This window comes from Pleurodeles waltl, chromosome 7 (assembly GCF_031143425.1).
Source record: "Pleurodeles waltl isolate 20211129_DDA chromosome 7, aPleWal1.hap1.20221129, whole genome shotgun sequence".
Taxonomy (NCBI): Eukaryota; Metazoa; Chordata; class Amphibia; order Caudata; family Salamandridae; genus Pleurodeles; species Pleurodeles waltl.
In genome coordinates, this window is record NC_090446.1 from 639,161,456 (window position 1) to 639,174,140 (window position 12,685).

Consider the following 12,685-nt stretch of genomic DNA (forward strand, 5'->3'; position numbering starts at 1 on the left):
AATTGAGGATCATCAGAAGTTGGTATGTGATGCATGACCACCTGCCTATTTAATGGTGAGCAGCAGCAGGGCTTTGACCAAGTTCTCATCAAGGTGATGGTGAGGGTCTCATTAAAAAAAGTCAAGGGCTCTGAAGTAGTAGGCCGAGGCTGCATAATTTCTATAGGACTTTAGGTTTGCTCTTGAAAGAAGGCAGCTGTAAATCCAGAATCTCAGCTGCCATATGGACCACCAATGCAAAGGAGGGGCTCTCTTTTGGTGGCGACTCCAGTGGATTCCCAGTGGTGAGGCAAATGGTGAGTAAAATGCTGTCTCAGGAGAGGTGTCAAGCCCACTAGTCTTTTGCAAATCTTCAGAATAAAGGCCTTATCTGTGTAATGAGGGGCAAAAGCTATTCCCATCACCTCCATCATCATCAACATCCTGGTATGCCCTTTTGTCTGAATCAGAGCCATGAATTATAATGGAGCACCTGCTGGCATGTACACCCTGATAGAAGCATTTGGTCAGAGCCAGAGTGCATAACAGTTGGCTGTGATTTTGAAATTTTATAGGGCGACCTTGGTGAAGATGAAGCCACATTTAATTTGGTGTCCCACATCGATATCAGAACTGGGACCTCTTACTGAGTTAGTGATGTTGGTAGTAGTGTTGATGTGAAAGGGACTAGCACGTGCCTAGGAGGTGGAATAGAAGCCTATTCTGATATCAGTACAGGGTCTGAAGCAGGTCCTAAGGGGTAAGACCGCACAGAGGATGGATCTGCTGGAGGTAACTAAACTGGATGTCCCTGCAGATTCTTGGGGCCCAAAGGCACGCCAGAGGGAACTGGAAGCACACCAAAATTCTGCAGCATGGCATCCTTGAAGGCTTTAATATGCTGTGGCTTTGCAGATGGAATAGGAAACACAGGTCACATAGGGATCAGCCGAGGAGTGAGCTCTGTGATCATAGATCTGTAAGGTGAATGACACATCATGACACTCTTGTGCCTTCTTGTTGGGTTCAGACTGGCGGGATGCTGATGGGTTCATTTTTTCATGTTTACCTTTGGACAAGACATTGACCTCTTGCAGAAATGGACTGAGGAGTGGGATCAGGTTCACTGCTGCAACTTCCAGTGGGGCGGGACTTATGCTAAGGCTGAGTCTTTTTATTTTCAGCTATGTACAGTTTCGCCTCCTCGTCCTGAAATGTCCTGAAATGACTTTGGGTGCATGAAAGCACATTTATCACACAACTTCAAGTCATGGTCCATGCCCAGACACCAGAGACACACACATTGTGTTGGTCTGTGACTGAAATCTGGTTTCTGCAGTTGAGGAATAATTTGAAACGTGTAGTTTTGTGTGGGGGCATCTTCTCCTAATACACTGGATTTCGTTTTGTTAAAGTCAGCAGAAGGCTGTCAAAATTGGCAGTGGTGCTTCAGATCCATGCTGGAAGGTGAAGAAAGAAAGGAACAGACGTCAGTATGCAGGGGTGGCTCTTATGTGTGGCTCTGCTTCCAGGATGAGACAAAGCCAACATGGAGCCTCAGGGTGGCACCTAGCAGTTTGTGGGAGCACTGCTGAATAACAGTTTCCAGCTTCAGTTTGGCACCTGGGGAGTTTTCTAAAGTGAGGAATATGCAATTAGAAGTATCAATTAGAAAGAGAACCAGTTTACATACAATTACATGACTTCATGATTCGGCCCCAAAAACAACCAACTCCCTATTAGTAAAAGGGCAAAGAGGACACAGTCATTTCTATTTGTATTAATTGTATATGAATATTCCCACTGCATTCCTATTATTGGGGCTGATTCACAATGGCATGCAAGAATATTAAACTATGTACTCCAAAATGCCTTTGTGAATAGGTACGTTTTCATTAAAATTACATGTACTAAAACACCCAGGGTGCCAATTTCCCTGAATGCTACAACACTGTAGATACAAATGAGTCTCCAGCTCTGTGTTTGATCTCACAGTATGACTGTTACAAAGAGCTGAATGGACTCAAGCTGTTCACTCAGTTCTCTTTTTTATTTGCATTTTTACACTTTATTTTGCAGGGTGATTGTTAGAAATGGAGTCTCTAGCTGGCACAGGAATACACCCTTGTCCAAGAAGAGACCGCAATCCTAGTCATGGTAAGCCACACACAATCTAAATTAATTGGGCCCACCCTCTGGGTCAGGTTTAACTTAGAAGGCAATGTGCAAAGTATTTGTGCAATAAATCATGCAATAACACCGAAAACACCACAAAAATACACCACACAGGTTTAGAAAAATATAAGATATTTACCTGATTAAATTAAGGTCAAAATGATCAAAATTTGATAAGCACAAGTTGAAATATCACTTTTGCAATGTTAAGAAGAGTCTTAAGTCTTTAAAAATCAGCAATTGTCTCTTTTGTGCACAGAGTACCTGGTTTGCGTCAAAAGTACATGTACGGAGACGCGCAGAGGAGATGTGTGGAAAAAGGAAGGTGTGCGTCGGATTCCCCAAAGCGGCACAGAGGATGCATTGTTTCTTCGCATGCTGTAAGGGCTTTCTGTTGGTTTTCTGGCACGCAGTCTTGGATCCTCACTGTGATGCGGGTTTCTTTTGATGACCAGGGATGATGCGTGGAAATCCTGGGCGTGCAGGATGAAGTCACAGGTGCTGCGTTGTTCCGGTGGGCAATGCATCGGAGTTTCTGTCTCATCGTAGGCGCTGCATTGATTATTCACTCAGGAAGTCGTACTGCGTCGTTCTGGCTAGGCTGTGCATTGGTCCAGTATGGCTGTGCGTTAAACTTCCGGTCGCAACGCAGGCGCTGCGTCGGTCTCCACTCGGGAGTTGGGCTGCGTCGTTCCAGTTCAGAGATGCAGCAATTTTCTCGACGCTGGGCAGGCTGTGCGTCATTTCTGGCTGGCTGTGCGTTGATTTTGGATGCACAAGGAGTTTCCTTAACGAGAGGAAGTCTTTTTGGCTCTGGGACTTCAGCAACAGGAGGCAAGCTCAATCCAAGCCCTTGGAGAGCACTTCTCAGCAAAGTCAGAGGCCAGCAAGGCAGCAAGGCAACAGCAAGGCAGCAGTCCTTCACAGCAAAGCAGTCCATGTGAGTCCTTTGGGCAGCCAGGCAGCTCCTCTTGACAGGTTGCATGGTCTGGTCCAGAAGTGTCCGATTTGGTGGGGTCAGGGACCCAGTTTCTATACCCAAAAATGCCTTTGAAGTGGGAGAGACGTCAAAGAGTGGTTTTAAAGTGCACAAGGTCCCATTTCAGTACAGGTCTGTCTGCCAGGGTCCCATAGGGGATTTGGCAGTCCATTGTGTGAGGGCAGGCCACTATCCTTTGAAATGTAAGTGTCACTCTCCTCCACCCTTGCAGCCCAGGAAGTGCAAATGAGTGCAGGTGTGACTGAGTATCCTGTGTTTGGTGTTGTCTGGGTAAAATGCACAAGGGAGCTGTCAACCAGCCCAACCCATATATGGATTGGAGACAGGCTGTAAGGCACAGATGAATTTTAGGTGCAGAGAAATGCTCACTTTCTAAAAGTGGCATTTCTAAAACAGTAATATAAAATCCAACCTCACAATAAGCAGGATTATCTAATACCATTCTGGTAATACTAAATATGACCTGTTTACTTACCCCTTTCTGATCAGAATCTAAAACTCAAACAGTATATGAGGGTAGCCCTAATATTAGCCTATGAAAGGAGCAGGCCTCACAGTAGTGGAAAATGAATTTATGAGTTTTCCACTACCAGGACATATAAAACACACAGGTATATGTCCTGCCTTTTACCTACAGAGCACCCTTTCCTATGGGTTACCTAGGGCCTACCTTACGGGTGACTTATATGTAGAAAATGGGGAGTTTAAGGTTTGGCAAGTACTTTTAAGTGCCAAGTCGAAGTGGTAGTGAACTGCACTCACAGGCCTTGCAATGGCAGGCCTGATACATAGTTAAGTGGCTACTTATGTGGGTGGCACAATCAGTGCTGCAGGCCACTAGTAGCAGTTGATTTACAGGCCATGGATGTAGGAAAGTACCATCTTGCCTGGCATGTTACCCCCATATTTCACAGTATATATGTTGTTTTAGTGTATGTGTCACTGGGACCCTGCCAGCCAGGGCCCCAGTGCTCATAAGTGTGCCCTGTAAGTGTTCCCTGTGTGATGAATAACTGTCTCACTGAGGCTCTGCTAACCAGAACCTCAGTGGTATGCTCTCTCTTTGCTTTCCAAATTGTCACTAACAGGCTAGTGACCAATTTCACCAATTCACATTGGCATACTGGAACACCCTTATAGTTCCCTAGTATATGGTACTGAGGTACCCAGGGTATTGGGGTTCCAGGAGATCCCTATGGGCTGCAGCATTTCTTGTGCCACCCATAGGGAGCTCTGACCATTCTTACACAGGCCTGCCACTGCAGCCTGAGTGAAATAACGTCCACGTTATTTCACAGCCATTTACCACTGCACTTAAGTAACTTATAAGTCACCTATATGTCTAACCTTTACCAGGTAAAGGTTGGGTGCTAAGTTACTTAGTGTGTGGGCACCCTGGCACTAGCCAAGGTGCCCCCACATTGTTCAGGGCAAATTCCCCGGACTTTGTGAGTGCGGGGACACCATTACACACGTGCACTATACATAGGTCACTACCTATGTATAGCGTCACAATGGTAACTCCGAACATGGCCATGTAACATGTCTAAGATCATGAAATTGTCACCCCAATGCCATTCTGGCATTGGGGTGACAATTCCATGATCCCCCGAATCTCTAGCACAGACGCGGGTACTGCCAAACTACCTTTCCCGGGGTTTCACTGCAGCTGCTGCTGCTGCCAACCCCTCAGACAGGTTTCTGCCCTCCTGGGGTTCAGCCAGGCTTGGACCAGGAAGGCAGAACAAAGGACTTCCTCAGAGAGAGGGTGTTACACCCTCTCCCTTTGGAAAAAGGTGTCAGGGCTGGGGAGGAGTAGCCTCCACAGCCTCTGGAAATGCTTTGATGGGCACAGATGGTGCCCATCTCTGCATAAGCCAGTCTACACCGGTTCAGGGATCCCCCAGCCCTGCTCTGGCACGAAACTGGACAAAGGAAAGGGGAGTGACCACTCCCCTGACCTGCACCTCCCAGGGGAGGTGCACAGAGCTCCTCCAGTGTGCTCCATACCTCTGCCATCTTGGAAACAGAGGTGCTGCTGGCACACTGGACTGCTCTGAGTGGCCAGTGCCAGCAGGTGACGTCAGAGACTCCTTCTGATAGGCTCTTACCTGTGTTACTAGCCTATCCGCCTTCCTAGGTAGCCAAACCTCCTTTTCTGGCTATTTAGGGTCTCAGCTTTGGGGAATTCTTTAGATAACGAATGCAAGAGCTCATCAGAGTTCCTCTGCATCTCTCTCTTCACCTTCTGCCAAGGAATCGACTGCTGACTGCTTAGGACGCCTGCAAAACCACAACAAAGTAGCAAACATGACTACTGCAACCTTGTATCACTGATCCTGCCGCCTTCTCTACTGTTTTCCTGGTGGTGCATGCTGTGGGGGTAGTCTGCCTCCTCTCTGCACTAGAAGCTCCGAAGAAATCTCCTGTGGGTCGACTGAATCTTCCCCCTGCAACCGCAGGCAACAAAAGACTGCATCACCGGTCCTCTGGCTCCCCTCTCAGCACGACGAGCGTGGTCCCTGGAATTCAGCAACTCTGTCCAAGTGACTCCCACAGTCCAGTGACTCTTCAGTCCAAGTTTGGTGGAGGTAAGTCCTTGCCTCCCCACGCTAGACTGCATTGCTGGGTACCGTGTGATTTGCAGCTGCTCCGGCTCCTGTGCACTCTTCCAGGATTTCCTTTGTGCACAGCCAAGCCTGGGTCCCCGACACTCTAACCTGCAGTGCACAACCACCTGAGTTGTCCTCCGGCGTCGTGGGATCTCCTTTTGTGACTTCGGGTGAGCTCCGGTTCACTCCTCTTCGGAGTGCCTGTTCCGGCACTTCTGCGGGTGCTGTCTGCTTCTGTGAGGGCTCCCTATCTTTCTGGGCACCCCCTCTGTCTCCTCACACAATTGGCGACATCCTGGTCCCTCCTGGGCCACAGCAGCATCCAAAAACCCTAACCATGACCCTTGCAACTAGCAAGGCTTGTTTGCGGTCTTTCTGCATGGGAACACCTCTGCAAGCTTCTTCACGACGTGGGACATCCATCCTCCAAAGGGGAAGTTTCTAGCCCTCTTCATTCTTGCAGAATCCACAGCTTCTACCATCCGGTGGCAGCTTCTTTGCACCCTCAGCTGGCATTTCCTGGGCATCTGCCCAATCTCGACTTTGTCGCGACTCTTGGACTTGGTCCCCTTGTTCCACAGGTACTCTTGTCCGGAAATCCACTTTGGTTGCATTGCTGGTGTTGGTCTTCCTTGCAGAATTCCCCTATCACGACTTCTGTGCTCCCTGGGGAATATAGGTGTACGTTACACCTACTTTTCAGGGTCTTGGGGTGGGCTATTTTTCTAACCCTCACTGTTTTCTTACAGTCCCAGCGACCCTCTACAAGCTCACATAGGTTTGGGGTCCATTCGTGGTTCGCATTCCACTTTTGGAGTATATGGTTTGTGTTGCCCCTATACCTATGTGCTCCTATTGCAATCTATTGTAACTATACACTGCTTGCATTACTTCCTTTTGCTATTACTGCATATTTTTGGTATTGTGTACATATATCTTGTGTATATTTGCTATCCTCATACTGAGGGTACTCACTGAGATACTTTTGGCATATTGTCATAAAAATAAATTACCTTTATTTTTAGTATATCTGTGTATTGTGTTTTCTTATGATATTGTGCATATGACACCAGTGGTATGTCTCCTAGTTCAGCCTAAACTGCTCAGCTATAGCTACCTTCTACCATCCTAAGCTGCTAGAAACACCTCTTCTACACTAATAAGGGATAACTGGACCTGGTACAGAGTGTAAGTACCCCTTGGTACCCACTACAAGCCAGGCCAGCCTCCTACAATGGGCATATGCTGTGCACTTTACTAGGGACTTACAAGTAAATCAAGTAACTAAATTGGGAATTAACCAATTTCACCATATTTAAAGGAGAGGGCATATGTACTTTAGCACTGATTAGCTGAGGTAAAGTGTGCAGAGTCCTAAAACCAGCAAAAACAGTGTTAGAAAAGGAGAGGTAGGCAGGCAAAAAGTTGGGGGATGACCACCCTAAGGCTTGTGTAACAGTGATGAACACCACAATTAAAAAAAATTAGACTCATAATGTCTATTTAAATGTTAAACTTGCTTTTAGTGGTTTTGCTCCTGACACTCATGCTGGAAGTAGATTTCATACTTTTATTTGCATAACCATTTATTGTTTAAATACTTGAATTAATATTTGCAATGAGCTTACGCTGAGGCATGACCTTCAGAATGCAAAGTAATGGGGAAAAGGTAGAGACAGTCAAAGAAACCAAAGGGAAGAGCAAGAGAGAGGAGAAGTAAGAAAGAGGTGAGAGATATGGAATTGTAGGTGGGTCCAGATGGGTTCAAAACCTAGAGTAACAGATATGTTCTTAGCTTACCTAGCAAGTGTGTGTTATCTTGTCAGTCTTTCCTGAAGGCCGGAGTTTTAGAGAGCCAGGGCATTTACTGCAAATCAATGGAAGATTAGAAGTTGCTAGATCTATTTGGGGGCACCAAGATTAATAGAGGCTAAGGATCACAATTCTCTGTTTGTGAAGCATATTTTGATTAAGTCTTGGGGGTAGATTGGAGAGTTGTGATTTCTAAATTTACACCTGAGGCAGTTATGTGAGATAAAACAGTCAAAGTACTACTGACAGGAGCTTTTGATGGGAAACAGTCTCAAAAAGCGGAAAACAAGACCTAACATACACAGGAATTCTTACAATACAGTAAGCAGCATATTCCAGTTGAAAATGTTGAAATTCACCCAAGAAATTTACAAAGATGAAGATCACTGGTTTGTCTTTATACAGTACTGCAAGACGATGCTGCCTGACATCAAGAAAGGCTGGCTCAATACTGGGGTATTGTCTCAATTCTGAATGCTGATTATCAAAGAGCGGATGATCCTTGCACTTAGTCTGAGGATGCTTTCAATCCAGCCTCTACTACATTTTACTTATTCAGTGAAACGTAGGAATGGACTTGACACTGGGAGTATCAGGGTCCAGGGATTCCCAATAGTTGCTCAACCTTTCCACTCATAGGGCTAAGTGGTAACATGCCTTCTTAGAAGGAGTTGTTCATAATCATCATCAAAACACAATCCAATTTATGAGTGCCTCCATTATCAGGCTGGGCAAGGGTCTTGATGGTACACTAGAGTATACTGCTGAAGAACTTACTTTTAAGCGGTGGTAAGGCTTCACTTGAGCCATCAGTATCAAGGTGCCCATCAATTGGATGAGGTACTCCGATAAATGCTGTTAAGAATCTAATAATAATGTGAAGTGAGGATTTGGATTTTAGAGAATAATGCCTTTTGCTCCTTGCAAAGTTCTTATGATGCGGCGATTAAGAAGGGACATATTTTGGCTTTAGATAGAAATTATACAGACTAAAAACTACTACAATTTTGTTTTTTATGGTCTGCTTTTTCATTCATATGTGTAAAGTACGTTATTTTAGGTCTTGATATCGCCTTTTTATAGGCATAACTCTTCAATGAAACAAACAAGCCAGTCAAAGTAGGATTTGGAGTTTAAGGATCAAGAATCCAGAGTTCTACAATCTAGTTATGACAAGCCTTGTCTCTGAATAAACTGAAATGTTTCCGGGACCTGCTTCCTTGTGTGATGCTCTGGTTTCTCCACAGCAGTGTTCCCTTACGACTGAGAGTGAATTCATTAATTCAATAGATTGTTAAATTGCAAAGTTTAAGAGCTTTAGCAATGGGTGAAAAACATACAGAATTTTCCTGCAAGAAATATTTTTCTATTTTTCCCCCTGTAACCTTACTTCATACTGGATTTTTCAATTTTATTTAACTTTATGAATTAGACAGAGGGCCTGATTTAGAACCTGGGGCAGGGGAATACTCTGTCACAAATGTGACGGCTATTCCGTCCGCTGTATTATGATCTCATTATGTCCTGTGGTGATCATAATATAGTGGACGAGATATCCATTATGGCGGATGGGATATCTGTCACATTTGTGACAGAGTATTTCATCTGCCAATTTCTAAATCAGGCCCTAAGATGGTAATATTTTTTAAAGTATTCACAAAGTTAGTGGAGCAAAGTTCCCATTTTACAAAACACCTTCTCGTGACCCCTTGTTTCAGAACCACTAATACACTGGAATGGGCTCACCTTCTCAACTGCAGTTGTATCCCTGTAGCATGTAATAAATTACTTTTTATCTGATCTGTTTCTTACTCTCTCTCAATAGGTTTCCTTATCCAGACCATATGCCTTATTTGTAGCTCTCTGTCTTTTGTGTGGTGATGACGCCACTGAGTGAGGAGCTTTGTTCTCCAGTCTCTTCTCCTAGAGGTCTCTAATGGTTCTGGCGGTCCTAGGACCACCAGACTCGCGGCCAAAGCAGCGGTTCAGCCTCAACATTATGACCGTGGTGGAGATACCACGGTCCAACCGCCCTCACCGCCAGGTTGCTGCCGGTCGACAGCCTGGTGGTGCCGGTGGTCTTAATCCACCAGGGCAGCACTGCAAGCCGCAATTACAAGTCCCCTGTCCACCGGCTTTTGCATGGCAGTTCCAATGGCTGGCAGAGATGGGTTCCAGGGGCCCCCCTGCACTGCCCATGCTCTTGGCATGGGCAGTGCAGGGGGCCCCATGGACAGCCTCTTTGCGCTTTTCATTGCATGAATCACAGGCAGTGAAACGCACGATGGGTGCTGTCGCACCCGACGCACCGCAACATTGCTGCCGGCTCGATTACGAGCCAGCGTCAATGTTGTGGCCTGTTTCCCACTGGGCCAGTGGGCGGAAGCGGGAAACTTGTAATAGGGCCATTGGGTGGAAAACCAGAGTGGCGGTTTTCCGTCCTAAAGAGTGTGGTGGGCGGCCTCCGCCACCCGCCAAACTCAAAATGAGGGCCTGAATGGGCTTCCGAGGTTGCTGCAGAGCACCAAATGACTGGAGCATTTGTTACAGTTCTTGATAACATGGAAAGTAAATGCCAAGTGATTCTCCTCAAATTCTGAAATTTCCTCTGACAGCTGTTTTATTCTTTTAAGACTCGGGTGGGGGTCGGACCTCTGCCAAAGCAGCGGTCCTGCCTCCACATTATGACAATGATGGAGACGCCATTGTCCGACCGCTGGCACCGCCATGTTACTACTGGTCGACAGACTGGCAGTGCTGGCGGTCTTAATCCACCATGGTAGCGCTGCAAGCTGCAATTACGAGTCCCCTCTCCGCCGGCTTTTGCATGGCGGTTTCACTGCCATGCAAAAGCGGGTGGAGATGGGGTGCCAGGGGCCCCCTGGGGGCTCCTGAACTGCCCATGTACCTACCATGGGCAGTGCAGGGGCCCCATGGACAGACCCATCACGCTTTTCACTTCCAGAATTACAGGCAGTGAAAAGCGCGACAGGTGCTGCCGCACCCAACGCACCGCAACATTACTACTGGCTCGATTATGAGCCGACGTCAATGTTGTGGCCTGTTTCCTGCTGTCCCAACGGGAAACACGTAATAGGGCCAGCGGGTGGAAAACCAGAGTGGCGGTTTTCCATCCTAAAGAGTTTGGCGGACGGACTCCGCCACCCACCAAACTCAAAATGAGGGCATAAATGTGTTGGAGCGTTTGTTACAGTTCTTGACCACATAGAGAGTAAATGCCAAGTGATTCTCCTCAAATTCTGAAATTTCCTCTGACAGCTCTTATGTTTTTTTAAGTACCTTCTGGATCATGTGCATCTAAGACGTCATGTGCAATATGTGATAAATTTCAATTACCTTGTGCAAGCTCCGGTCAAATCCATCTTCTTCACCTCCGGAAGAAAATCTGCGAGCTCGAGGGGCTGCAACAAAACACAGAGAGAGATTACCTCACTGTCTGTCTTTGGAAATGTCCCAATTCTATTTCTGACCACACTCCACTTCAGTACCTGAGTAGAGTACATTAAATAACTAATGTACCAGGTGGCCAACTGTCATTTGTGACATCTTCAGTGATAATATTAGAAACAGTCATTTGCAGGGTAGGAAACAAGAGCGATTAACTACATGCGAAAGGCAAATCTACAAGTCCTGGAATGCAAAAAGTTACTCATGAAATTGTTAGGGTTGGTGGAATGCATTGCAAATATTATAATGTACGATCCTATTTATTTTTTAATTGTAACCTACCTAAAATATATTGCATTGTATGTTTGGGCATGGCTTTTAACAAGTTATTACAAATGAATGACAAGCCAGTCTTGATGTCACAGTGCTCAAGGGGCAGAGCGACCATCACTCAGTGTGAAGGACGTTGGCGTGCGGGACTCCACCACTGTTTGTGTGTAGGACATGTTTTTCAAATAAACTGACATTTTACAAAGACAGTGCATGTGCGGCATTCCAACTTCCATCATTATCCATGGGAAGGAATTCAGGCTGCTTTAAACACCCGGCAGGAATGTCCCGCGCGTGTCCCTCTTAGAAATAAAAATTATTTATTTCAAGGGTGAAAAGTGGAGAACTTGTATGTTTGCTCCTCGGCATTGCAACCGTGGAAGCAATGAATTGTACGAGTCGCTTATGACAAGAAGACTTTTTGTCATCTTACAGTGGGCTGAGAAGTGGAAAAAAAAGGTTTGCTGCTACATATGAGTAGCATTACAATGTCAACTCTACAGGATAACCTCATTGAGAAAACATGTCAGAATGCATTTGCCAAACCGGGACAATCTGGCCTTTCCTGGAGGCACAATATGCCATATCGATGTCATCAAAACAGATACTCATACCTCCGCTGAAATACTGCTGGCTACTGCAGAGAGGCTGCCAGGCTCCCCATTGCAAGTATCTCCGAAACCAAACTAAGGACTTCCGGATTATCTTTGGTTCTTCAGAGCTCCACAGTGAGGTGCGGATGTCTAAATATGGACAACCAAGCTCAATAAAGTCTACAGACAACTAGATCGAGGCGAACCCACGGATCAGGAAAGATGCAAGCCCGCTTGTCTGTTACCCCATGCTCTTCAATGAGCTTGGCCCATGTAACAATTCACCTGTGCCAATGTGATTCAGACTAAGAAGTAATCAAAATTGTACATAAAAACGTATCGTCCGAGCCTGAAGTAATGAGGTTCAAGTCTCAGTATTCATGAAGGCTACGGCCAGAAGAAATCTGACAGTGAGCATAGTAACAAGATCTTAGATCAAACAAGGTCAAATATAAAAGTTCTCTCAAACAATTCTCAAACATTTCAAACAATAGTCAAGTACACTCTGCCACGAAAAGGAAGAAAGTGTTTGCTCTTTATCAGCTCTTGCAAGAGACTGTTCCTTGGGGAGAAGACGGTGACCACTGTGTCAGTGTGAGATTGTGCAGAACTGGAGAGGGTGGTCCACGGCAGGTAAGACTGTATTATTGGTTTAGACTTCTCATACAGCGGGCTGCTGCCGTCTGTAACAAGGCCTGCCCACTTCAACACCATCTAGCTGCACTGGGCTGTTCTAAGGAAGACTCTTTGCCCGTCAGCCGACCACAGCTAATTGT

General features: G+C 46.0%; 1 protein-coding gene across 1 annotated transcript in view; it reads right to left on the reverse strand.

The window, feature by feature from the left end:
* ABLIM3 (actin binding LIM protein family member 3) overlaps nt 1–12,685 on the reverse strand; it is a 422,843-nt gene that overhangs the window by 31,170 nt on the left and 378,988 nt on the right. Inside the window, exon 16 of the mRNA XM_069244632.1 lies at nt 10,936–11,000. Coding sequence (XP_069100733.1) covers nt 10,936–11,000 — 65 coding nt within the window. The remainder of the gene's footprint in view (nt 1–10,935; nt 11,001–12,685) is intronic.